The sequence below is a fragment of the Apodemus sylvaticus genome, chromosome 22 (genome assembly GCF_947179515.1).
Source record: "Apodemus sylvaticus chromosome 22, mApoSyl1.1, whole genome shotgun sequence".
Lineage (NCBI taxonomy): Eukaryota > Metazoa > Chordata > Mammalia > Rodentia > Muridae > Apodemus > Apodemus sylvaticus.
The window spans coordinates 5,474,854-5,502,574 of NC_067493.1; the positions used below are offsets into that span (position 1 = coordinate 5,474,854).

The following is a 27,721-nucleotide window of genomic DNA, read 5'->3' on the forward strand; positions in this document are numbered from 1 at the left end:
GTGACAGAAGTGTATCTTATAATTAAAGCTCCTTCTAAAAGGACACAGTAATTATAAATTCTGAGTCAGAAAATAAGCAGAGCAAGCACGAGAATTATGTGAATATATATTTGAGAAAGCATATAGTTGTTTTCCGGTGAAGTTAGTATCATGCTTTGTGTTGTACATTTGTATGGGATATTTAGGATGCAGTGACTTTTGATGATGTGCATGTGAAATTCACGGAGGAAGAGTGGAATTTGCTGGATCCTTCCCAGAAGAGTCTCTACAAAAATGTGATGTTTGAAACCTACCTGAACCTCAAAGCTATAGGTAAGACTGTTATTTTTTTCTGAAGGAAACAAATGTTTCTTGGTTATTGATGAACTTCTATTATTTTAATTGTATGAAAATTGAACTGAATATTTCAGTTTCACTGAATTATCACTGTAACTTTCATGGTGCAGTTAAAATTCACAGTACCTTTAATTTTCCCTATTTTCCAATAGTATATCATTCCTTTTCTGGTACTGTGTTTTAGGCTATAATTGGGAAGAGCATCATCTTGAAGAACATTGTCAAAATAATAGAAGTCATGAAAGGTAATTTTCATGTGCAAGCTGATACAAATTTGTCTCTGAGGAAATTTTAATATCTTATGGAATCTCCAGCAAAAAGCTAGAGTGTAAAATAACAGTCCTTTAAGTGTAGATATGATTATAATATTCTTACAAAACCATGGACCTCAAGATCCGATATGTGATTTGTGTATCCATTTGATAAGTAGCTCCATTAGACTTGTGCTGTGGATCTGCCAATCTGTATAGTCTCATAGTATTTAGAAATTGCACATTGAATAGTGATAAATTTATACCCAAAACATTCTAATAATCAAATAGTCCATAGAAAAATTGGTGATACTAATATTCTTGTAGTAATATGGTTCAGTTTAGTGAGAGGGCATTTTATGAGAATCAAGAATATTGTTGTGGAGAAACATTAGTCCATATTGCACATGTTATGAGAATCAAAAATTCAAACAGTGTGAATACAATGCGTAAACCTTTCATTTATCATTCTTTTTATTAGGTATATCATGTGTCACAATGGATAATAATCATGTGAGCATTGGCATATGGAAAGAAGAAGCATAAAATTTTTGTTCTAAAACAAGAAGATATGTAGTATTCTGCCTTTGAAAGAAATTAGGAATATGGAAGACATTTGTAATTAGTTTGGTTTTTAGCTTTACAGGGAATATCCCAAACCTCGTAGTGTAAGAAGAACTTTATGGGTACTAGGAATTTGGAAATTCTTCTGTTTGTCCTGGTTCCCAGTCACATGTGTTGTAATTCACACTAGAAAAAAAATATGAATGCAATCAGTGTTATAAAGATCAGAGTTTTTCTAACTTTATTCAGATAGCTAAAATACATCATATAAAAAGAGGGTATTATAAATATGAGCCATGTAATAACCATCACAGGTGTCTTGAACAACTCATGATGAGGGAGAACAACATGAACATATAAAGTTCTAAAACCTTAAGATCTGATGCTTCTTTACCATTAGACAAATTGTAAACATAATTCATATTAATTACATGATTGATCAGAGTAATGAATGTGGTAAAGGTTTCACATGTGCTAATTATCATTGCAGGCATATAAGAAGATATACTGGAGTGAAACCCTATGAGTGTAATATATGTGGTAAAGCTTTTACAAGATGCAGTAATCTCCAATATCATAAAACAATACCTACTGGGGAGAAACCTCATGAATATAATCAATGTGGTAAAGTCTTTGCAAGACCCAGTCATCTCCAAACACATAAAATGACACATACAGGAGAGAAACCTTATGAATGCGATCAATGTGGTAAAGCCTTTGCACAGCGCAGTTCTCTCCAATATCATAAAAGAACACATACTGGAGAGAAACCTTATGAGTGCCATCAGTGTGGTAAAGCCTTTGCATGTCACAGTCATCTCCAAATACATAAAAGAACACATACTGGAGACAAACCTTATGAATGTAACCAATGTGGTAAAGCCTTTGCATGTCACAGTAATCTCCAAATACATAAAAGAACACATACTGGAGAGAAACCTTATGAATGTAATCAATGTGGTAAAGCCTTTGCATGTCACATTGCTCTCCAAGTACATAAAAGAACACATACTGGAGAGAAACCTTATGAATGTAATCAATGTGGTAAAGCCTTTGCACAGTGCAGTGCTCTCCAATATCATAAAAGAACACATACTGGAGAGAAACCTTATGAATGTAATCAATGTGGTAAAGCCTTTGCACAGCACAGTGATCTCCAAAGACATAAAAGAACACATACTGGAGAGAAACCTTATGACTGTAATCAATGTGGTAAAGCCTTTACAAGACCCAGTCATCTCCAGTATCATAAAAGAACACACACCGGACAGAAAACTTATTAATGTAATCAATGTGGTAAAGTGTTTTCACCAGGGATAAATCTCCTAATTGTGTGTGCTGGAGAGAAACATAATGAATATGATCATGAATTAAGTGGGAATTAGGAGGGTATCATAGTAGGATATGATAGACATGGGTGCTTGGGATCATTTCCATTCTGGAGATTTTCTTTTTTTTTTATGCTTTTGCAAAGAAGTTTGCTGCCCTCGTCTGAAAAGTTTCCTTGAGGTTAAGGTAAAGACATTTACATTAATTGTATTGACAAAGTAAGTCACAAAAATCACCGCATAGAATTTGGCATGAAAATTTTTAACAAACATAGAAACTAAGAAAGGAAAAATAAAAAAAAAAAAGAAAGGTTCAAAATACAAGGCATCATCAAGAAGTTGAATGACGTTTAATCTTGTGATCAAGGATATTCAATGGCATTAAAGGAATGGTTACATTAGGAAAAGATTACATTTAGCTAAACATATGGATTTGCAGTTGTATGAAAGTGAACTGTATCATGTTAGGAATTATTATTACCTGGATACTGTTTTGATGTAGACACGTGAAGATACAATTATGTGTCAAATTGCCAAGAGATAGATTTGGATTCTGGGTTCTGAGTTTAAAATATAAACAGAAAGGCTTAGTTCATGTCATGGTGTTACATGCTTTTTAACACACCATTCACGAGACAGAGTCATGCAGATCTTTGAGATCAAGGTAGATCTCTAAGCAAGTTCCAGGAAAGCCAAGATTAGGCAGTGATGTATTTGAAATATTGAAAGCTGCTGGTAATGGAATAGAAGGAGCCACGTTCCAGCCCCAGTAAGCATCAGAACTCCGAGAATTTTATCCTGAAGTGGTATTGAATATTGTCAGAGGATTTTACATTACCTCATGAGATGATCAATTCTTGGTTTTTCTTACACTTTAATCCCATTTTGTTGAACCATCACTGTTTCTAGAATGAAGCCTTCCTCATTGTTAATGGTGGACGATCTTTTGATGTGTTTCATATTTTATTTTATGTGTTTTATCTTTTAAGTATTTTTGAATCTGTGGTTTTAGGGATAATTGGTCTGTAATTCTCTTTTTATCACTCAATCTTTCCTGACTGGATATATGAGTAATCAGGGGTTCAGAAAATAAATTGACTAATATTTGTTTTGTTTCTATATTGTTGAATACACTGAATTCTTGTTAAATCCTCTTCGAAAGTCTGGTAGGACGCTACCTTAAAACTCATAGACTTGGGCTCATATTGTGGACATATTTTTAATGAAGTCTGTTTTCCTTCATGATTATGTCAGTTTAAGTTCTTTTTCTCTAGTTTAATTTTGGGATGTGGATCTATTGAGGAAGTTAGCTATTTCTTTTAGAATTTCCAAGTTGTTGGAATGCACCCTTTTTAAACTATGTCTTTACCACTCTCTGGATTTCTTCATTACCTGTTAATTAATCCCCCATTTCATTTTAGATTTCATTGATTTGTATATTCTTTATCTTTTATTAGGGGTTTGTTTATCTTGTCCAATAAAATGATCAAATGACCAACTCCATGTTTCATTAATTCTTTGAATTTTTCTCTTTCTATTTTATCAATTTCATCCCCCAACTTGAAAATTTCTTGATGTCTCCTCCTCGTTTTCTTTGCTCCCTCACTTCTTTTTGTTGTAGCCTTTAAAACATGCTGTTAAATTGCCAGCATGGGAGTTCTCCAATTTTTTTCACATAGGCATTTTGTGCTGTGAACTTTCTTTTAGCTCCACTTTCATTTTCTTTGTGTTCCATGAGATTGTGCATGTTGCATATTCATTTCCAATGAACTCTAGAAAGTCTCTGATTTCTTCCTTTTTTCTGTGTAGACCCATTTTCTCTCAAACATTAGTTTGTAGTCAGTTAGCTGTCCTCCCTCATCTCTTACAACACTGAGACATCAGCAGATTTTTTTGGCCCAGATAATATATTTTGTCTCATCAGAGATTGTGGGGACTCCTGGGTCTGGTGCAATTAAGAACATGAGGAACCCAATTTCTAGGGCCCACCCACTGGACTTTCCTGTTGCTCTCTGGGATGGAGTTTATTCCTTGCTCATCAGAAGGTTCCTCTCCTTATAAATGGTCCCATGGAAATGAGAGGTAGCAATGGCACACCAGCCCTCTCTGTCTTGACCCTGGGGAAAAGATAAACTTACCACAGTGAGGAGGGCATGCCTAAGTCTATGAAACCACAGGAAGCAGACATATCAGCACTGGAAGTGACCATTTGAAGAACAGGAAGTGTCCATGCCACACCCAGAAGTGGTTGTGATGTCACAGGAAGGGATTGGCCCTAACCGAAAGTGAGTGTATATCACAGGAATTGTCTAAAGTTTTAGAGAAAGTGCCCATTCTATGACCGGAAGTGAATGTCACTGTCACAGGAAGTGGCTGTGGCTTGATATGAAGCGACTGTAACACAACAGGAAGTATTGTTACACCACAGGAAGTGGCGCTAATGACTTTAATGTCCTTTCTTAGCTCAAATGACATTTTCAGAGCTGCCAGTTCAGCTTCCTGGGCTGACATTCCTGACAGGTGTGGTCCTCCAGATGTGATCTCGGTATTTGACACCACCGCTGCCCCAGCGTACCTCTGTCCATCCTGAATGAGGCAGTTGCCATTGGTGAACACCGTTACCCCTACATCTATTTGAGCAGTCATACAAAGGCCCATCCACTGAGGTCAGGGTCCAACAGCAGGGCAGCTGAGTAGATACTCTGGGGAGATTCAAGAAGAGAGGCTGGCAATGAGTCCTTCTGGTATCATTTTTACCCAGAAGCCATTGTGAGTGAGGTGTAAATAGAGTGGTTGTTAGCTTGTGCCAATTGATTACACATTGTCCAATGGCTAATGCCAGGACCCCTGGTCTGAGTATGCAGTCCACAGGTCTACAAAGGTCACCTGAAGTTGGCAGAGTAAGGCTTTTTTTCTTTGCAGAGGCTTAAATAGCATCAATTTTAAGGCATCTAAGAGGTCCTCCATGTTTGCTTTCTTCTGTAGCCACTGGAAAGTCATTTATAAACTGATGAAGAGACTGTATGTAGGTTTTAGTACAACATAATGTTGAACTGTATCAACAAAAGATGATGTGTTTCCATTTTACTTTTAGGGTAACCCTGGTCTTGTGGTGTGCGCACTTTTGATTCTCAGGGCCCCCTTATCTCCTTTTTAGGCATCACTCATGGTCTTCTGATTTGGCCTTGGCTGACAACAGGATCTTTCCCAGGTCTCCAGTCTGTTGCTTCTGTCCTCCCATCTGCGTCTCCTCTGCAGTCTTTTCTCCATTAAATACTCTCTTTGCCACTGTCCTTAAATCTCTTAGACAACTCTTTCCTAACTACTCCACCCTCTGGGGCTTTGTCTTCATAGCTGGTGTTCCCTGATTGACAAAAGCTCAAGCCACTATTGCCTTTGCTTCTGGTGAATCAAGATCCATGGGGGTGTATTGTCAAAAATGTCTCCATGACACAATCTAAAAAAGCTGTAAGGCTTTTATTTTCTCTCTTTTATTTTTTCATACACTCTGGTCAAATTTGTGAGCCATCTTGTGGCAACCTCGAGACCTGCCAGCATAGCTGGACTGTGGACAAAGGGCCTCCTCTTACCTTCAGTGTTGTTGCAATAACAGTTTGGGCGAGTTAGGGCAAAGCAAGCATATTGGGGCCAGTAACCAGCTCATGTACCAAACCCAGACACTATTGTGGATGCCAACAAGTGTTTGCTGACAGGAGCCTGACATAGCTGTCTCCTGAGGGTCACTGCCAGTGTCTGACAAACACAGAGGGGGACACTCTGAGCCAGCCATTGAACTGAGCACAGGGTCCACCATGGAGGAGCTAGAGAAAGGACCCAAGTAGCTGAAGGGGTTTGTAGCCCCATAGGAGAATCAATAATAGTAACCAATAAGTAACCCCAGAGTTCCCAGGGACCTAACCACCAACCGAAGTGTGCACATGTAGGGACCCATGGCTCCAGCCACATGGGTAGCAGAGGATGTCCTGGTCGGACATCCATGAGAGGAGAGGCCCTTGGAACCATGAAGGCTCATTGGCCCAGGGTAGGGGAATAGCAGGTCAGGGAAGCAGGAGTGGGTGTGTGAGTGAGCATGGGGAGGGGGGATGGGATAGAGGGATTTCAGAGGGGAAATGGGGAAAGGGGACAACATTTGAAATGTAAATAAAATATAAATATATACATATGAATATATAATATAAAATATATAAAAATAAATATAAAAATAAAAAATGTTAAAAAAAAAAGCACTTGGGAGGCAGAGGCAGGTGGATTTTGGAGTTTGAGGCCAGCATGATCTACAGAGTGAGTTCCAGGACAGCCAGGACTACACAGAGAAACCCTGTCTCAAAAAAGAAAAACAAAACAAAAAAATAAATGTAAATAAGAAAATATCTAATAAAAAATTCTTTAAACAAAACACAAAATTACCTCTCATTGTGACCACCTTGAATGGATAAAGGTCAATCCACAAGTATCTTAATCACTGCTGCTGCTTTGATAAAACACTCTGTCAGGAGAACAGGTTTATTCCAGCTCACGGTTCACAGTAAAATCCCTCATGGTGGGCAATGCCACTCTGAAGTGTGAAGCAGCTGCTCACTCACATCAGGTGTGTAAATAATCAGGACGCCAAGAGCAATGAACGCCTGCTGCTGCTCAGCCCCTTTCCACAAACTGCCCCGGATCCCAGCCAGGGAATGGTGCCGCCCACAGTGGGTGGGGCTTCCCACACCAGTTAAGATAACCAAGGCCGTCCCTTACAGCCACACCCCGAGGCACCTCCTCCTTGTTAGGATTCTGTCTAAGCTCCACCCCCAGTTACCTGGCAACAGCCAGCTATGCCCCTTCCCACCATTACATGGTAACAACAAGATAGGTCTGGTGCACTATAAAAGGGGCTTCCTGCCCCTCCCCCTCTCTTATCCTCTCACTCTCAGCTTCTCTCTTGCCCCTTCTTGGGCTCCCCTCCCTTCCTCTCCCCTCCCCCCTCTCTCCACATGGTCATGGCCGCCTCTGCTTCTCTACTCTTTCCCTCTCTCTGCCTTTCTTTGCCTCTACTTCCCTCTTGACTCCCCTCTTCATGCCCCGAGTAAACTCTATTCTGTACTATAACTTGTCTTGTGTCTGGTAACCTCAGGAGGAAGGGATGCCTTGGCGTGGGCCCACTGAGGCACACCCTTCCCCCACACTGCCATTAGAACATATTCTCTCTCCTCTTTCTTTTTTTATGATCACAACAACCCTGGCCACTCTAGATCTTATCAAGTAGACAATTGAGGTTAACCATCATGGTGGCTGTGACGCTCAGTCTATTTATCTAGACACTGGGGTCCTCTGTCTTGTCTTGCAAGAGTATATGAAATCATTTTCTCAGAAATAATAGATTTTTATATTAAAATATATTATATTCTACAACCTATTTATTAAAATTTGTGCTTGTACTAGCTTTCCCACCAGATCATAAATGTATTGGGGGCCTGTACCTCACAACATAGACGTTCAAAAATTAAGGGGCTGGGTGGGTACAAACCCGGCCTAGAGACTCCTACATATTCTGCCCCTTGCTCCCCTCTCATTTCCCTCCTTACCAGGGGTAGTATGTTCCATCATTACTGTAATTAATATGGCTGCCCAGTGGCTTTGTTCCACATAGATCAACACTCTTCATAAACTTTACCTCAGTTTCTCACCTTGTCCTGGGAGGGGCAAATTGCTAGTTAGCCTAGGATGACCCCTCCCACTCCACAGATGAGAACAAGGGTGAGGATTCAAGAACTGACTCGTGGGTGGAGGGAGCTCCTGGTGGCAGCCCTGCCAGGGAAACATGGCTCCCTAAGGACTGTGTGGGTGACTTGGATTTCCCAGATGACATTGCCAACATGAGCAAAAATGGCCTCAACCTCCACTCTTTCCCCCAAAGTGACTCCCACTGTTGACTTCATCACATCTCTGCGTAGAGTTGTCAGTGTTGTGTTTTGTAACAGTGTTGTGTTTGGTGAAGGTGCAGTATGGTGTGGGGGAAGTGGGAGCCTCTGTGGGCCATGCTATTATTATTGTTAACTGTATTATTATTATTATTATTATTATTATTATTATTATAAAATGTAAGTTGTAGGTGGCCCCTAGATTAATTTGTAAAGGAAGCACTGGGTAGATCACTCCTCAACCATGTTGATTAAGCAGGGTGGTTTTCCAAAGTGCTCAAGTTTACTCTCAGTGTGCTGTTTCTTTTGTGTCCCAGCACACATGAAAACCAGGATGTCAAAGTCTCCTAAGGACTTTTTTTGAAACAAACCACCAGATACTCCTGTAACCGAAGGTAGGAAAGAATAGAATATCCTCATCTGGGTCCACTCTACCCTCCATCTTTTCCCGTGGGTCATTTCAAAAGAACACAAATTTCTAGCTCTTTAACACTTTTTAAGAATGCTGTAAATAAACAAACAAACAAACACCAGATGACTGCACAGACAAAATTGCCTTGTTTGGGTCATTGCTATAATAGAGGAGCTGACAGAAAATCTCCTAATTGCAACTCTTAGCATACATCAGGGCTCCTGATCTTCAAACAGATTTCTGGGTGGCTTGTTCACTTCTTCTGACTAAAAGCCCTTTGAAGTCATGCCCAGCATCCTAGGTTCCTGGGACTGTCAGAAGCAGAATCCTGGTCAGGGCAGTCTCCACCATCACAGGTCTCAAGTGCCAGCCCTTTCTCCCTCAACAATCTTGGTGAGGATTGATCTGGCTCCTCTATACCTTTGTCTGGGTTGTTGTTGTCATCCACATCGCCTGAAGCCACACTCTGGGAGACCTCTGTGCTGTACTTCATGCAACAATTCAATCTTTGGTAGTATCTCAGGTTGTCCAAGCTCTCAAATACACAAAAGGAGTATAGATCCCAGTCTGCAAACCAGCTATTCTCAGAGCAGTGGCTTGATTCTCCACAGAAACAACGTGCCTCAGGCGTGGAAACTCTTGTACTCAGGGCTGGGAATACAGGTGCACTTGGCAGGGCATGTTTTTGAGAATCAGATGTACCTTTAACAAAACTGGGAGAAAACTGCATCATATTCTTGGATTTATCCATGGAACTTGCTGGGCAAGTCCTTGACCTTTGATTCAGAGAAGACTCTAGTTAGTGGATTATACTCTACACTTCAAGGCCCTTCCCAACCATTACACTGTGGGTAACTGGATTTTAAGCCCACAATCCTAGCATCTGTTTGCATTGCCTAAGTAGGCAAGATTCTGCACAGTCTTGTGGCAAAATCCTTTCACCCCAGAACCCAAGGGAAAGAAGCACATTTGGAAGAACAGAATCAGAGTCAAAGGGTTCTTTGACCTCAAGGCTAGCCTGGTAGTCAGACCTAGTTTCAGGACAGCTAGGCCACACAGAACAATCTAGGCTCAAAGAACAAAACATGCAAACAAAAAAGGAGTGAAGCTTCTCAACATAAGATGCTATCACTCTGGATGTTGTAATAGTATTTTATTAGAAAATGAGTGAACACGTTCCTCACCCACTAAAACTGCAGGACAAACAACCATCCCTCTCAGTGATGTCCTTAGTAGAGGCAGCAATCTAACCCTTTGGTAGGGTCAAGCCATGCTCTCAAGAATCTGGTCACTGCCTCAGATTCTCTAGAGCAGTCTGTACCACTCTTAGCATCTCTTCTGCCTCACCTGACACTCACCAGGTCTCCACAGAGTCTCAATCAACTGGGCTCTCACTGTTGCTTCAGAGAAAATATCTTCCAGCTAGCTTTCTCAGCATCTCAGCTGAGTTCTCTCTCCACCATTGGCAGGAGACCCACATTTCACACATGTCACACTACTTGAGGGCCACCCAGTCCCTTTGGTCCCTCAACCAAGGTGCCCCTAATTACCCAGAAGAACAGACTCTCAACAATTAAATATTTTGCCATTAAGATTTAAATATATTTAAGACACACGTTCAGGATGCCAATAAGGTAATAACAAACCCAATCTATTATATTATAAGTTCTACCCCAATATTCTAACCTTTAGATATATTTACCTATGATTCCATCTTAGTATGCTATGCCTCTCTCCCGTCTCCCACTTGTGGCTCCTGCAAGCACCTCCCTGTGTCTCTCTCCCGAGTCCTCCTCCTCACTCCCTTCTAATCACTAGCCTCTCATCACCTCAATGTGGATGCATGAGAAATACCTTGCAACGACATGCAATTGTCTACAGTTAAACATTATAGGCAACTGATTAGACAGGCAATCGGGAAAGTGCTCATGGGCCAGCGAGTCTACTTGAGGTTCTTGTTTCAGAGAGTAAAAGATCACATAGAATGATCTCTCACTCACTCTCTCTGTCCTGAAAGGGGATCTATTAGAAAGACTGACAGGATGCAGTCTGCCTTATTCCACAACAGCTGGATAGGAAGCAAAGTCCAAGAACCCAGAAGTTCTCAGTCCCCAAGGCTGCATGTCTCAGCTGGTCTTCAATAGAAGATGGGATCACAGACAAGTGGACTCTAATGTCAGGGAAGTCATAAGACTTGCTAGCTAGGAGAGAGCAAGCAGGTAATGTGAAAACTTTCTTCCTCTGTGTCCTTATATAGGCCTCAAGATGAAGGCGTAGCCCAAAATAAAGGTGTGTGTTCCAGATATAATCTCTGGATTAAAGCCTGGATTAAAGCCCCTGGATGAGTGTGTACTACTAAGTGTGGCAATTCAGACCTTTAATCCAAGCAGTATGGAAGTGAATCAGGTGGGACTTCATGAGTAGCCTGGTCTACAAAGTGAGTTCTAGGACAGTCAGAGGTATTACAGATAAACCCTGGCTCAGAATATCAACAACAACAACAATCACAATAACAAAGTTAGTTGGCTTCTTTACTCCATATACAGATTAAAGGCCTGGACCTTTCAAGCTCAAACAGTATGAATTAAAGTGGAGCATTCCTACCTCAAAGACATTGATTGATTTTTACAAAGTAAGCAAAAATCCCTTTCATGGAGTGTCCTCATATTTTGGATTTTGCTTAATTCATGATTTAATCAAGTTAACAACACAGACTAGTGACCACAGAGTCTTACTTTCTGTAACCCTGGCTGTTTTGAAAGTCACTTTGTGGACCACCAAGTCAAAGATCTCCCTGCCTCTGCCTCCTTCATGCTGAGATTAAAGGCACATGTCACAGTGTCCTGCTTGTAAATCCTGTTAAGTGTCATTTCTTTAGCTGGACACCTGAGCAGATGCTAATCCTCTGTTCCAAGCAGAGAGATGGTTGGGGGCATCTTGGTGGATGGATGTATGGATGGATGGGTGGGTGGGTGGATGGATGGATGGATGGATGGATAGATTGATGGATGGATGATGGATGGATTGATGTTTGGATGGATGGATGGGTGGATGGATGGGTGGGTGGATGGATGGGTGGATGGGCTGAAGTTCAAGTCTGTCAGGGTGGCTACAAGTTTCAAGTTACCCAGCCTCAATCCTCATGTCTATAACTCTCTCCTGGTTGTGGTATGAGCTCTAACCCTGAACAGTATCCCTGGGCCTGAATATATCCATGTCTATATGGGATTCATCTTATTTTAACACTTAGCCTCCAGGGCTGGGCGTGGGGGCACACACACTTGTAACTTAGCACCTGGGAGACAAAGCAGGAAGGTCAGGAGTTCAAGGTCATCATCTATGACTACAGACTGGATTCCCAGTCAGCCTGGTTTTCATGAGACTCTCTCTCAAAAGAAAACCAAATCTCCATCTCCACTTCTAAGGATTACAGTAAAAAACAAACAAACAAAAAAACAAAAAACAAACAAACAAAAAAACCCCAACTGGGGTAGGAAGTGATGGGATCGAGGCTGCTCAGGGTTTCATGAAGTCACTTCAAGAAGGTCCTTGGGTATCCAGGCGGTGCTGGCGCACGCCTGTGATCCCAGCACTCTGGGAGGCAGAGGCAGGCGGATTTCTGAGTTCGAGGCCAGCCTGGTCTACAGAGTGAGTTCAAGGACAGCCAGGGCTATACAGAGAAACCCTGTCTTGACAAAAACCAAATTCAAAAAACCAAAAAAAAAAGGTAACCCAATCCCACATAGGTTCCCTGAATCCCATCTCTCTTGCACATGGACTCGTATTATTATCTATCGCCCAGTGCTGGACAGCTGTGCCTCCTGAGCACTTGTCTCCAAACTCTCATGCAGCCCCTCCCCTGGGGGAACATCTGTATTCCACCTGTAGCCCCTGTCCACACAGCAGGCAGGTGATGTGTCAAGGTGTTCTGATCTTACACTGAGTGTGACTCATGGTGCGCACTCTATGCCCAGTCCTGTTCTATCCCAGCCTGGAGTAGGTGGGAAAAAATGCGGGGACAGCAATGGGGGGAGAGAGAGGACAAGGGCGGGCGGCCAAGCTGAGGCTGAGGGTGAAGGTGATGGGAGGGCACAGGAGCTGGGCAGGTGGGCTCAGAAGGAAAGATGGATCCTCAGCAGGAGAGCGCTACTGCTACTGCTGCTGGCCTTCTGCCTCCTGCCACTCAAGTGTCCTGATAAACCAGCGAGGAGCAGGTCCTGCAGGTTTGAGCAGCTTGGTTCCAAAGCTCTGAGCTTCTGGGTAAAGGGGAAGCCCTGCTCCTGAGACCCTGTTTGAACTTGTTCTCAAAAATAATAATAATAATAATAATAATAATAATAAAGTGTCACCCTTGAGGGCTGTAGGAATTAGGAATTCGGAATTCTTCCTGCTCTCTAAAGCGCACACCGTAAAGCTTTCCAGTTCACACCGGCTGAAAAGCAAGCCTCCTCTGTTGGAGACAGACAACATGGCCGATGGATGGACCGGCTCTCCTGAGGCAGGCCATGCAAATGGAAGAACTTTGAAGGCTGAAAGGGCCTGAGTGACCAGGCACAAAGCCCTGGGGTTACAGCACCAAGGCCCAGGCCTAGAGAGAGGCGTGATGGGCCTGAGGTCACACAGCCAGTCAAGGTAGACGGGCACCATGGTGGGGACCCGTGCTCACCAGGCCTGTGCCTTTCTGGGCAGGGGAGTCCAGCGCAGTTCTTTCACACAGGAACACTTGCCAGAACACGGTCTGCTGTCTCCTCCAGCTCAGCTCTCCACGGGCTCCTAGAAAAATCTGTATTTTGAACAAAGGCCAAGGTCGCCCACGCCTTTGGATGCAGGTTTCTAGACAGGAGGAACATAAAGAAGGGACTGGAAGCTCCGGGCGGCGGCAGTGGCGGTGAGGAAGCAGGGACCTCCCATTGTACCCTGCTGGGAGGACCCCAGGTCACATACACTGCCCCGCCCACACCGGGTCACTTTCTAAATGCCCTGAGGTCAAAGGCCACACCAGCTTGTCCACAGCACGTCCAGAGAAGGCACTTGGGGAATTTTCTTTTTTGGGGACTTTAGTAACACATCCCCCTAGCTTGTAGGTGAGCTAACCTAGGAGGCTGCGCCTGCCCACAGTACCCCGGGGGCACGCTAAGCCCCGTGTCTATGCCCGTCTGAAAGCTCTGGGCTGCTGTACATGGCTGCCACACCCTCACCTCCAGCTTTCCCCGGCTGTCAATCAGTGTTGGGCGCGGGTGGCCTGCCCACAGGTCAAGGGCTCAGTAGGTGTCACCTGGGTGGGCTCCACAGGCCACAGATGAAGAGACTGTCCGCGGCCTGAGGCTGGTTCTCGGGGTGTCTGGGTGGTGATTCGCTGAGCAGAGCGGATAAGAGAACACGCCAAGGAGGTCAGTCAGTTTTGATGTATTATCTATGTGCACACTTTCATGTGTATTATTTTACATCATATTCTTAAATTTTAACACACATATTAATATATTTCTTCAAATTCAGTGAAAATGTCACATTGGCATCAATGTCAGTCACTCACAGACTGCTGGTCCTGCCCCTGACATCATGCCAACCCCGCCCCTCACCCATCTATCTCAGCCCCGGGCGGGAGCGATGTTGGATTCTCTGACTGTCACCCAGCAACCGCTGGCCGCGCCCCTGAAATCCCCCGAGCCTTGCCCCCGCCCCGTGACCCTGCACCTCAGCCCCTGGCGGGCGGGCGCCATGATGGCATCCCTGTCCATCACCCGGCAACCGCTGGCACCACCCCTGATGTCACACCAGCTCCCGCCCTGCATCCAGCCTCCTGGAATGTCATCATTTCCTGTCTTTAATTTATGAATGAAAGTGGGCTGGGAGTTTGAATGTGCGTGTTGGTCAGAGGTCTGGCAGAGGTGAGAAGGAGGTGAGCATGCGCATTTAGTGACTGCTGCGATTGCTGATCTTCCTGGGCTCTGTGAAGCCCAGCCGGGCCTGAAATTGTGGAATGGGACCGCATTCGCATGCGCATCCGGATGAAGATAGTGCTCCATGCTGTGGGTGTCTGTGAGCTCTCGAGTAACTCTGGGCTATCCTCCTGTCGTCTCCACAGAAGCAGTCTGTAAGTTTGGAGAGGCCGGGCAAGACGCAGACGCAGGCTTCCCGCTGTGTAAAGTTTACAGTGGGGCCAGTGGGGCGGAGTGCAAACCCTCTCTGTGCTCTGGGCAGGGACAGTGGACAGGCAAGGCACGGGCTTCCCGCTCTGGAAAGTTTGCAGCTGGGCAGAGTGCAAACCCTCTCTGTGCTCCTCCAGGCAGGGACAATGGCCGGGCAAGGCGCGGGGTTCCCGCTTTGCTCTGGAAAGTTTGCAGTGGGGCAGAGTGCAAACCCTCTCTGTTCTCCAGGCAGGGACAGTGGCCGGGCAAGGCACAGGTTTCCCGCTCTGCTCTGGAAAGTTTGCAGCAGGGCAGAGTGCAAACCCTCTCTGTGCTCCTCCGGGCAGGGACAGTGGATGGGCAAGGTGCGGGCTTCCCGCTATGGAAAGTTTGCAGTGGGGCGGAGTGCAAACCCGCTCTGTGCTCCTTCAGGCGGGCACAGTGGCCTACTAGCACGACCCTCCTGTGGGAACAGAAGTCAAGACTGGCTGCCATGGATCACTGGGCTGTGCGCCCGGCCCTGGCTTCTGCCTGTGAGCTGGTGAGACAGGTAAGGAATTCACAGGCCAATAAACTGCATCCTGATCCTTAAAGTGACGGGCCTGGCTGAGAAAAGACAAAGACCTGGTAGAGTTTACAGAGGTCTGTTCTGGTGCTTTCCCAAGGAACATAAATAATCAGGTTGCAGCTGGCTGGGGTCAAAGGCTGTGGGATGGACGGGGTTAGGTCCCAGGCTATTTTTTTTTTTCTTTAGTTTTGTTAATTATTTATGTAGCAGTTATTTATATTGTTTTCCTTTGATGCTTGCTGTTTTGATTACTGTGCAGCAAAGACACTTTTCTACAATCTGTTTGATATTTTGGATGCTTCTTTTACATTAACAGGCACCTCCATTAGTTTAAGAAAGTTTTCATTTATGATTTTATTGGAAATGTTTTCTAGACATTTATGCTGATTGAATATTTTCCCTGTGGCTGTGCAGTTTTAATGGTTCACCGTGTCCTGCTCTGAGCTCTGCTGTTGTGTGCTGTGAGGGGACCTCAGGGAAGCTCTGAAATCAAGACATGGTGAGCACAGGATCACTGCCCACAATGGGGAGGATCATGTGGTTGAGCAGTGTGTCCTCTATGGGGTTGGATTGGAATGATCATCCAGATGTGAACACCTGTGAGGTTTCTAGTGGTTGCTTCTTACTTGATAGTTCAGGCCATGATCTCTGAATAATTTCAGTATCATGGCTGATTGTAATTCTGTCCAAAACATCTGGACCAGTTGCTTTCTGGTAGAAGCATGGGTGGCTTCTGAGACTATGCAGCATCTTTTTGTCTTTTATAATATACAAGAAGAAAGCAGGAATAGACCTGGAGAGATGGCTCAGAGGTTAACAGCTGTGGCTGTTCCTACACAGTTCATGAGTTCAATTCTTAGCAACCACATGGTGGCTCACAACCATATGTAATGGGATCTGGTGCCCTCTTCTGGCCTGCAGGAATACATGCAGGGAAAACATTGTGTGTGTAATGAATTAATTCCATAAAAATAAGATGGATATGAAGCTAATAGTTTTGATTTCATACATTTCTAGATTTTGTTTTGTTTAGTTTGTTAAATTTTTCTGCTGCAGTTTTTTTTTTTAATATTTCCTGATCTTATATGTTTAGTGTTTTGATTATTATGTGGCAAAGGGACTTTTTCTCGGTCTGTTTAGTGTTTTTGATGGTTCTCGTACATTATCAGATACCTTCTTTAGTTTAGCAAAATTTTCATTTATGATTTTATTGGAAATATTTTACAGACTTTATCCTCCACCTGCTTCTTCTCCTCTTCCTCTTCCTCCTCTTCTTTTTCATCTTTTTCCTTTTTCTTCTTCTTCTTCTTCTTCTTCTTCTTCTTCTTCTTCTTCTTCTTCTTCTTCTTCTTCTTCTTCTTCTTCTTCTTCTTCTCCTTCTTCTTCTTCCTCTTCTTCTTCTTCTCCTTCTTCTTCTTCCTCTTCTTCTTCCTTTCTCCAATTGTTTGTAACTTTGCTTTCTCATATGTTACAGAACTCTTTGTTGTTTAGTCCCTGTAAAGTTTAATTATCCAGATTTATTTTTGACGATTGTATCCAATTTTTTTCTATTCATTTTTTTCTTTTTTATAATATATTCTTTATTTACATTTCAAATTTGGTCCCCTGTCCTGGTTCCCCCTCCCCAAAAATCCATTATGCCATCTTCCCTCCCCAATCAACCCTAAACTGCTCCTCTTTTCTGATATTCCTCTACACTATGGCATCAAGTTTTTCCAGGGCCAAGGGCCTCTCCGCCCTTTGGTGTCTAACAATACCATCCTCTGCTGCCTATGCGTCTGGAGCCATGAGTAATTCCATGTGTACTCTTTGGTTGATGATTTTGTCCCTGAGAGCTCTGGGAGTACTGGGTGACTCATTGCTGTTCCTTCTGTGGCACTGCAAAGCCCTTCAGCTCCGTGGGTAATTTCTCTAGCTCCTCATTGCGGACAAATGATATCTCACAGTTATTAACAGGAACTATACAAAATAGTCTGTCCAACCCTAGTGCTTTAAATCTTATTATAAATACCAAGTCTTTTGTGTCTTTTACTTGGAATCCTTATCATTCAATTGTGGTAAAATAAATAAATAATAATATTTACCGCAACAAGGTGGCTTTAATTATTCTTTCTGTCCAATGATTGGAATGAAAAATAAGATGGCCAATGATACTCAGTAGTCCTGGCTCTTTTTCTTTCTAGAAAATGTGCTTTTAGAAAGCTTTTTAAGAAGATAAAAGGATGACCTTGAACTCCAACTATATAGGATCAGAGTAGAAGACATAGAAGTCTCTCTATATAAATACTTCTTTTTTAAGACCATTAAATGTTAACACCAAAAGTTAAAATAGTTTTAACAAATAAATCCACAATTTATTGTCCTCTTCCTTTATTAAAAATAAATATTTTTATTCCCCTTTTCTAAGTTTCAATGATACCTCATTTTAAAAGTATCATAGTTTATCAAAGGATAAAAGGTAAAATTACTGTTTTTCCCTAAAGAAAATAGACAAAGCATTTCTTTAAAAAAAGATTTCTGTATTTATTTCATGTATGGGAGCATAATATCCCAGTCTTCAGACACAGAAGAAGAGGGCATATGATCCTGTGACATATGGTAGTGATCCACCTTGTGGTTGTTGGGAATTGAACTCAGAACCTCTCAAAGAGCAGCCATCGCTCTTAAATGCTGAGCTTTTCTATCCAGCCCTGAAGTACATTCTATACATCAAAAACAAGTTACTCAGGATATCTTTAGACAAATTCATATGACCTAACTAGTTATTCCCCCTACAAATTATAGAAATATTGGCCACCCATGTCCTCTCATGTCACAGAGTTTTAATAACATTTAAAAAGGCCTTCTGTGATTATATTAATTCCAGGGAGTTGAAGATATGAAAATGGTTGTTGTTTAATTTAGACAATAAGTCAGAAGCACTGTGCTGATCTTTCTATCTTAGTATATTTATTGGTTTTTAATGAGGCATTTTGGGAAATAAATATTGTTTAAATTATTAAAGTGTTTTTGTCCATATCAATATTTACACATGGATATTTCATTTTCAAAAGCACTCATGTATCATTATTACATTGAGTGAAGACAATGTCCAATATAAAAAACAAATCCTGCTCTAGAAAAACAAAAATCTTTAAATCTAATTTAGAACCCTAATGGATAGTGACCATGTTGTGTACTAGAATTGGGATAGGGTTCATAGAGATACCACTGTGACCAGATTTGTATGTTTACATATATCAGGTACTTAAAAGTAGACATTACAATTTAAATATATATCCTCATGTTACCCATCACAAATAAAGATTCAGAGACATAATATCATTTCATATTTATTTTACCTGTGGGGATGTATTGATTAAATATACATTTGTCTATTCATATTAATTTTTAACTTTTATTTATTCTGAATAAAAATAACTTAGTCAAAGTTAACCAGTTTACTTTACTTGTAATCTATTTGGTATTAAGAAAAAGATGTGAAGAATAAGCCATGATCCCATGTGGATATTCTATACATAAGTAATAAAAGACAAATTTCATTAAGTCACGAATTTATGTTTATTGCTTATCCAAGACTTTTTTCCATAATTTTCATTGATTATCTTTCGAAAACTTCACAAAAAATCTTTAGTAAGCATATTTTAATTTGGACAGAATGTAAACCATACATATCTAGAGCAGAAGAGTACTGAAGGCCATTTTATCACTGAGGGGAATTAGCTGCATAAATAACTGACACTGAGACCCAACACAGAGTAGCACAGATATTCTTTGCTGTCAGCAGTCGGTCTTGCCCTTGGCAATTTGTCCCTTGATTATCTGTTTGATTTTGTGAATATCAGAGTCATCACTTCCTTTTTCAGTATGCTAATTTGGAAGTGGTATAGATAAAATTTTAGGTTGTTTAGAGAAACCATTGAGTGAATAAGGTAGAAGCTATCAGAGTAAGAACAGAACAAAACATTAAACTTATAGTTGTATATAAAATGAATAGCTTATAGTTGTGGTATTTTGTACAATTGGGTTCCTATTGACTCAGTGAGACCAGCAAGAGTAATGATGGAGACCATTTGTCTTGTACCATTTGGTTATATTTACTAAAGATGTGGTGAAGACAAATGGCCCATGCAATACTTATGATATTACCAAAGAGGGGCACCGAGTCCCATGATTTTGTACATCTTATGAGGATCCCCAGATGAAACTTAGAAAAACTAAAGGAGTAGTGGTTTTCTGTTGTCTGTGAACAGGACCTCATAATAATGTAAAGATATTTCCCATCTGGGAATTCTAGGTTCATGGATAACTCACTTTCCACTTTCACTGGCACAGGAAAGATTTTGATATTATAAAAAATGAGGACTAGGAAAGCAGATGAGCAAAAATATAGAAACTGAGTTCACATACAACAACAAACAAATCCTTTGACCTGATCCTGAGATTGACCACAACCCTAACATTTCTTCGTTGTGTAACAGGGATACGATTGACTCAGTGGGACCATCAAGAATAATGGTGGCCACCTTAACCCTAACCCTGAGGCTAACCCTGGGACTTTTCTTAAATTTCTAATCCTATCTTAACTCCTTAATTTCCTAAGCATCCTAACCCTAACAAGCCTTGTCCTGATCCTAACCATAACCCCCTAATCCCCTAACCCTAACTCTAACCCTGCTTACTCTGGGGGATGTTTCTTAATTATACCTTTTGAAGTGAGAAACCCTTACTTAATCTTGATCTTTTGAGATGTTCTTATCCACCTTTGATCTAGGCTATATGTGTTTTTTGCAACCTATATATAGAAGTGTCATGAAAAAGCAGTTCTTTTGTTTTGGTACTTGTACTTTTTTATTTTATAAAGCAAAAAAAAACTTGTTTTTTAAACTGGCATTAGGAAGTACTTATATCTTAAATATACTGGTATATACTGAAGATCAGCTGTAATATCCTGCAACAGGAAATCCACCAGTCCTTGATTTTTCTAACTCCCCTTGGCTGACAGCCTTTATCAGGACATTCTGATAACTACCCTTTCTATATACATAGAAAGATTCATTTTTCTCTATGATTTGAGATAGGCTTCTCTAGAAAATCTGTCCTAATCCAACTGTATTTTGCTTTTTAATTTGCCACTGTTGAAAATGTGCTGACTAGCAATAGTGCTCAACAGTGTTTGCCTTATGTTTCCCTTATGTTTCTGGCTTTTCTTATGGGGTTGTTTGAGAAGGGAGCTTCAGTTTCCCTGAGCCCAGGATTTAGATAAAACAAAACAAAACAAATCAAACAAACAGGAAAAACCCCACTTGGTTTGTTTTTGTTATTTTTTTTTCTTTCTTTTTTTTGGAGACAAGTGTTTCTCTGTATAGCAGAGGCTGACCTGGACCTCACTCTGTAGACCAGGCTGGTGTTACATTGGGTCATCAATTCCTGGGTCAGACTGATACATCCAATGAACCTTCAGTAATGGTCTAGGCAAACTTTTCATCATTATTATGGAAAGAAGACAAGTGCTTTGAGAAAAGCTCAGGCACAGGTACTGGTAAATGAAGGTCCTGGCATCAGAGTGGGAGAAGCAGGAAGCTGACAAGCCTAATCTGGAATGTTGTTTCTCCCTCAGGGTTGTGTGGGGTGTGATGCCTCTTGAAATCTTATTTCAAATGTTAATGGAATGCAAACCACTGCTGAGATCTTGAGTAGGTGTAGTCCTGGATAGGAAGCACACTTTAACCTGAGGAGGGCTAAGACTCACTGGCCAATCAAAGGATATCAGGCAGACCTGCCAGACAGAAAAAGAGGTGGGATTTTCAGGGTGCCTTTTGGTGTGTTCCCTGTGGCTATGCAGTGTGAATGATTCTCTGTGTCCTGCTCTGAGCTCTGCTGTTGTTTGCTGTGAGGGGGACCTCAGGGAAGCACTGAAATCAAGACATGGTGAGCACAAGATATCTGCCCACAATGGGGAGGAACATGCGGCTGAGCTGTATGCACTGGGGTGGTGAGTTCTCTATGGGGTTGGATCAGAAACATCAGCCAGATGTGACCACCTGTGAGGTTTGTAGTGGTGCTTCTAACCTGCTAGTTCAGGCCATGACCTCTTAATAACTTCAGTATCACGGCTGATTGTAATTCTGTCCAAAACATCTGGACCATTTGCTTTCTTGTAGAAGCTTGGGTGGGTTCTGTAACTATGCAGCAACTGTGTCCAAAGCTTTTTGTCTTTTATAATATACATTAAGAAGGCAGGATTAGGCCTGGAGAGATGGCTCGGAGGTTAAGAGCTCTGGCTGTTCTTACACAGGCCATGAGTTCAATTCTCAGTAGCCACATGGTTTTCCATGATCATATGTAATGGGACCTGGTGGCCTCTTCGGGCCTGCAGTAATATATGCAGGGAGAATATTGCATAAGGAACGAATTTATTCCTTAAAAAAAAGAACACAGATATGAATCTAATATTTCTGATTTCAAACATTACTAGTTTTTCTTTTGCTTGGTTTGTTAATTTTTTTCTGCTATATTTTTTTGTTTCTTTAACTAATATGTTTATTGTTTTGATTATGATGTGGCAAATGTCTCTTTCCCAATCTGGTATTTTTGATGCTTCTTGTACATTAATAGACACTTTCCTTTAGTCAATGAAAGCTTTCATTTGTGGTTTTCTCGGAAATATTTTCTTTATGCTGATTTTCTTCTTCTTCTTCTTCTTCTTCTTCTTCTTCTTCTTCTTCTTCTTCTTCTTCTTCTTCTTCTTCTTCTTCTTCTTCTTCTTCTTCTTCTCCTTCTCCTTCTCTCCTTCTCCTCCCCCTCCTCCTCTTCCCCCTCCTCTTCCTCCTCTTTCTCTAACATATATTGAGAAAGTAAAACACACAAGAGCTCTGATACAAAATAGGTTGTTTGTGGAAAAGGAAAGGAGTGAGAGCCTGAGGATGGTGACTTATTTTCCTGACTGGTATTACATATCTTTCTATGCTGGTCCTAGATATTTGCATTTTTGGTGATTATTGGTCTAGGTACTAGTTTCTCAGTTTTTCTTGTTTTTTGTGGGAGTGTTATTCCTATGTTACAGTTTTCTTTGTAGATTTTTAGAGTGTTGGCTGAGTGCTGGCTCTTTTACTGACCTGTTTGTTATGTTCAAGAGAGATTACTTGTTGATGTTGGAAGCTAGGAGAGGAGGTGGGCCGGGTAAGAAAATCCTAGCAATCCATAAGGAACATAATCAGGAAAGAGGTGAAGTTGATAGCATTTCAACCTTTCAGAGCTACAGTCATCTGAAGGATGAAGTGAGTACATACAGGCATGTCCCTTTGGGTCTGGGACAGTTCACTTAGGATGATAGTATTTAGTTGTATCCATTTGCCTGCAAGATTCATAATGTTCTTGTTTTTACTAGCTGAATAGAATTCCATTTTGTAAATGAACCACATAATCTTTATCCAAATTTTGGTTGAGGGACATCTTGATTTTTTTCAGTTTCTAGCTGTTATAAGTGGACCAGGTGAGACAGAGTCCATCACCTTAGAAGCCAAATTTAAGAGGATCTTTCATATGGTGTGGCTTCTGAAAACTGATAGATGATAAATTTGAGATCCGGATTCTTCCAGTATGGTTTCAATTTGGCCCAAATCCAGATATCTTTTGGCAGAGTCAGAGCCATAGGGAAGACTCCATGAGAGTTCATTGCACTGAAATTTGAACAGTGTAGGACTTCCTGCAGACAATTAGGATCCTTGAAGAAAGACTGAATGCATTTTCATCACAGGATGAATATTTGCCCATAGTGTCAAGGGTCAGGTTGCAGTTGATTGAAACAAAAAGTTTCTAGATAGGATGGTGTCTTTGGCTACTTGTCTGTCCTGTCTGGCTTTCTTTGTGAAGCTTGTGGAAGATCTTCTGGTAGGAACCATTCCAGATACCTTCCAGGATAGTGTTTATAGAATGAAAATTTTATTTTTCTCCCTTTTTTTGCTTTTCCAATAATTTATATATTCATTGTCACCCTTATCAATATCCCCATTATATGTCTCTTGCTATGGTAGAGTCCCACCCCCAGTCTCCTCTGTTTTTCTTTGAGAGGTTGTGGGGCCCCCAGGTACCCCGAAAATTGGTGCATCAATTCTATTGTGAGTTAACTACATCCTCTCTCACTGAGGCCAGACATGACAACCCAGTTAAGGAAACAGATTCAAAAGATATTCCCCCGTCCCACAGCTATAGGGAAAGCCCTTTCTACAGTTGGTAGACGGCCTTTGAGCCTCTGCGCTGCACATCTGATATATGTGCCAGGGGCCTTAGTCCATCCTGTGTATGCTATTTGGTTTGTGGCGTAGTCTCTGAGTGTCCCCAAGGGTGCTTGTTACTTGAGTCTCTTGGTCTTCCTGTGGAGTTCCTATCCTCCTCAGGGGTTTCAATCTTCCTGCCAACTCTTCCATAATATTCCCCAAGGTCCATGCAAGGTTTGACTCTGGATCTGTGCAGCTTTATCAGTCAGCTGGTTGGTGGTTCCTCTCACTAGACAATTAATCAAGGCTTCAGTGTGGGAGCATAACAGAGTGTCATTAATAATGTCATGGATTGGTGCCTGTCCATAGGATGGCACTCTCAAGTGGGGCAAATTTTCATTGGTCATGCCCCCAGTCTCTGCTCCTGATTTTACCCCGCATTTCTTTTAGAGGGGAAACGTTGTGTCCATGGTGTGTTCTGTGGTGTGGTTTAAACTGACCCTTCACCTTTCTTCTCATGCTCCCATATATTCACGATAATCTCTTTCCTTAAATCATATAAAATACAATGGATACATTTGTTAATCAGTGATAATCTGTTTTACAAGTCTAGCTGTTTTATATTTTTATATTAATTTTTTTTTTGCTTTTCTTTTCCAAAACAAATTTCGCTGTATAGCTTTGTCTGTCCTTAAAGTGGTAGAGAAACCACAAAAGACAAAAATCTTGTATTTGCAATATAAGCATATTTTTGTGTGGTTTTTCTTTCTTTCTTTTTTTTTTTTTTTTTTTTTTTTTTGATTTGTTTTTTTCAAGACAGGGTTTCTGTGTAGCCCTGGCTGTCCTGGAACTCCCTTTGTAGACAAGGCTGGCCTCGAACTCAGAAATCCGCCTGCCTCTGCCTCCCAGAGTGCTGGAATTACAGGTTTGTGCCACTACCGCCCGACTCCATGTTTTTGCATCCATATCTTTAGTATTGAAATTTGACCAAATGTTATAGATTAAACTTCATATTTCTGCCAGATGAATACAGATGTGCTGTGAATTTATAATTCTTTGTAGGAACTTTCACAAAGAACTTTGAGTTCAGTATGATTTTTTTTTCCCATGGTTGTTTTTTTGTAGGGATTGAGGGCCTTAAAATATACATTTTAGTCTCCTAGAACACATTACAAAGGCCATGCTGGTGTCTAGGTAAATGACATACACCTGCCTGTGCCTCTGTGATTAAAGACATGAGAAAATACACCCAGCTTGCCCATCATGTTTGTAGTTAGTAATTGTTCATACAATTTTTCAGATGTGTGCTCGGTATTGTGCATCTGTTTCCCCTGCATCTCCCTCTCAATTTGCATTTCTCTGGGAAAGCTGTATCCTATTCAAAGTGTTCAAAAGTGACAGAGGTGTAACTTATAATTAAAGCTCCTTCTAAAATGTCACAGTAATTATAAATTCTGAGTCAGAAAATAAGCAGAGCAAGCACAAGAATTATGTGAATATATATTTGAGAAAGCATATATTTTTTTTCCGGTGATGTTAGTATCATGCTTTGTGTTGTACATGTATGGGATATTTAGGATGCAGTGACTTTTGATGATGTGCACGTGAAATTCACTGAGGAGGAGTGGAATTTGCTGGATCCTTCCCAGAAGAGTCTCTACAAAAATGTGATGTTGGAAACCTACCTGAACCTCAAAGCTATAGGTAAGAATGTTATTTTTTTCTGAAGGTTATAAATGTTTCTTGGTTATTGATGATCTTCTATTATTTTAATTGCATGAAAATTGAGCTGAATAATTCAGTTTCACTGAGTTTTCACTGTAACTTTCACAGTACAGTTAAAATTCACAGTATCTTTAATTTTGCCTATTTTCCAATGCTACATCATGTATTTTCTGGTACTGTGTTTTAGGCTATAATTGGGAAGAGCATCATCTTGAAGAACATTGTCAAAATAATAGAGGTCATAAAAGGTAATTTTCATGTGCAAGCTGTTACAAATTTGTCTCTGAGGAAATTTTAATATCTTATGGAATCTCCAGCAAAAAGCAAAAGTGAAAAATCACAGTCCTTTAAGTGTACATATAATTATAATATTCTTACAAAACCATAGACCTCAAGATCCAATATCTGGTTTGTGTATCCATTTGATAAGTAGCTCCATTAGACCTGTGTTGTGGATCTGCCCATCTGTATAGTCTCATAGTATTTAGAAATTGCACATTGAATAGTGATAAATTTATATCCAAAACATTCTAATGAGCAAATAGTCCATAGAACATTTGGTGATATTCATATTCTTGTAGAAATATTGTTCAGATTGGTGAAAGGGAATTTTATGAGAATCAAGAATATTGTTGTGGAGAAACATTAGTCATATTGCACATGTTATGAGAAACAAAAATTCAAACAGTGTGAATGCAATGAGTAAACCTTTCATTTATCATTCTTTTTATTAGGTATATCATGTGTCACAATGGATAATAATCATGTGAGCATTGGGATATGGAAAGAAGTAACATAAAATTTTTGTTCTAAAAGAAGAAGATATGTAGTATTCTACCTTTGAAAGAAATTAGGAATATGAAATACATTTGCAATTAGTTTGTTTTTTAGCTTTACAGGAATATCCCAAAACTCATTGTGTAAAAAATCTTTATGGGTACTAGGAATTTGGAAATTCTTCTGTGTGTCCTGATTCTCAGTCACATGTGTTGTAATTCACACTAGAGGAAAAATATGAATACAATCAGTGTTATACAGATCAGAGATTTTCAAACTTTCTTCAGATAGCTAAAATACACCATATAAAAAGAGGGTACTATGTATATGAGCCATGTAATAACCATCACACTTATCTTGAACAACTCGTAATGAGAGAGAACAATATGAACATATAAAGAGCTAAAATCTTAAGATCTAATGCTTCTTTACCATTAGAAAAATTGTAAACATAATTCATATTGATTACTTGATTGATCAGAGTAATGAATGTGATAATGTTTTCACATGTGCTAATTATCATTGCAGGCATGTAAGAAGATATACTGGAGTGAAACTCTATGAGTGTAATATATGTGGTAAAGTCTTTAAAAGATCAAGTCATCTCCAATATCATAAAAGAACACATACTGGAGAGAAACCTCATGAATGCAATCAATGTGGTAAAGCGTTTGCAAGATCCAGTTATCTCCAAAGACATAAAATGACACATACAGGAGAGAAGCCTTATGAATGCGATCGATGTGGTAAAGCCTTTGCACAGCATAGTAAATTTCAATATCATAAAAGAACACATACCGGAGAGAAACCTTATGAGTGCAATCAATGTGGCAAAGCCTTTGCATGTCACAGTAATCTCCAATATCATAAAAGAACACATACTGGAGAGAAACCTTATGAATGCAATCAATGTGGTAAAGCCTTTGCACAGCGCAGTAATCTCCAAATTCATAAAAGAACACACACTGGAGAGAAACCTTATGAATGTAATCAATGTGGGAAAGCCTTTGCACTGCGCAGTACTCTCCAATATCATAAAAGAATACATATAGGTGAGAAACCTTATGAATGTAATCAATGTGGTAAAGCCTTTGCATGTCACAGTAATCTGCAAACACATAAAAGAACACATACTGGAGAGAAACCTTATGAATGTAATCAATGTGGTAAAGCCTTTGCACATCAGGGTAATCTCCAACATCATAAAAGAACACATACTGGAGAGAAACCTTATGAATGTAATCAGTGTGGTAACGCTTATGCCTATTACAGTAATCTCCAATATCATAAAAGAACACATACTGGAGAGAAACCTTATGAATGTAATCAATGTGGTAAAGCCTTTGCACAGCGTGATCATCTCCAATATCATAAAAGAACACATACTGGAGAGAAACCTTGCAAATGTGATCAATGTGGTAAAGCCTTTACAAGACCCAGTCATCTACAAAGACATAAAAGAACACACACCGGACAGAAACCTTATTGA

The 27,721-nt window shown here is 40.8% G+C and overlaps 1 protein-coding gene across 1 annotated transcript; it reads left to right on the forward strand.

Annotated features, from left to right (window-relative positions):
* The first annotated feature begins 232 nt into the window (after positions 1 to 232).
* On the forward strand, positions 233 to 27,721 carry LOC127672896 (zinc finger protein 431-like). Its single transcript, XM_052168328.1, has 5 exons — positions 233 to 312; positions 521 to 581; positions 1,792 to 2,363; positions 20,861 to 20,866; positions 26,985 to 27,721. Exons 1-5 carry the CDS (start codon positions 279 to 281, stop codon positions 27,719 to 27,721), a joined length of 1,410 nt encoding a protein of 469 aa, XP_052024288.1. The 5' UTR covers positions 233 to 278.

Coding starts and splice junctions, on each gene's coding strand:
- LOC127672896 (XM_052168328.1), top strand. CDS start 279: ATGTTTGAAACCTACCTGAACCTCAAAGCTATAG. Junction 313..520: donor CCTGAACCTCAAAGCTATAG/GTAAGACTGTTA, acceptor ACTGTGTTTTAG/GCTATAATTGGGAAGAGCAT. Junction 582..1,791: donor AATAATAGAAGTCATGAAAG/GTAATTTTCATG, acceptor AGTCTTTGCAAG/ACCCAGTCATCTCCAAACAC.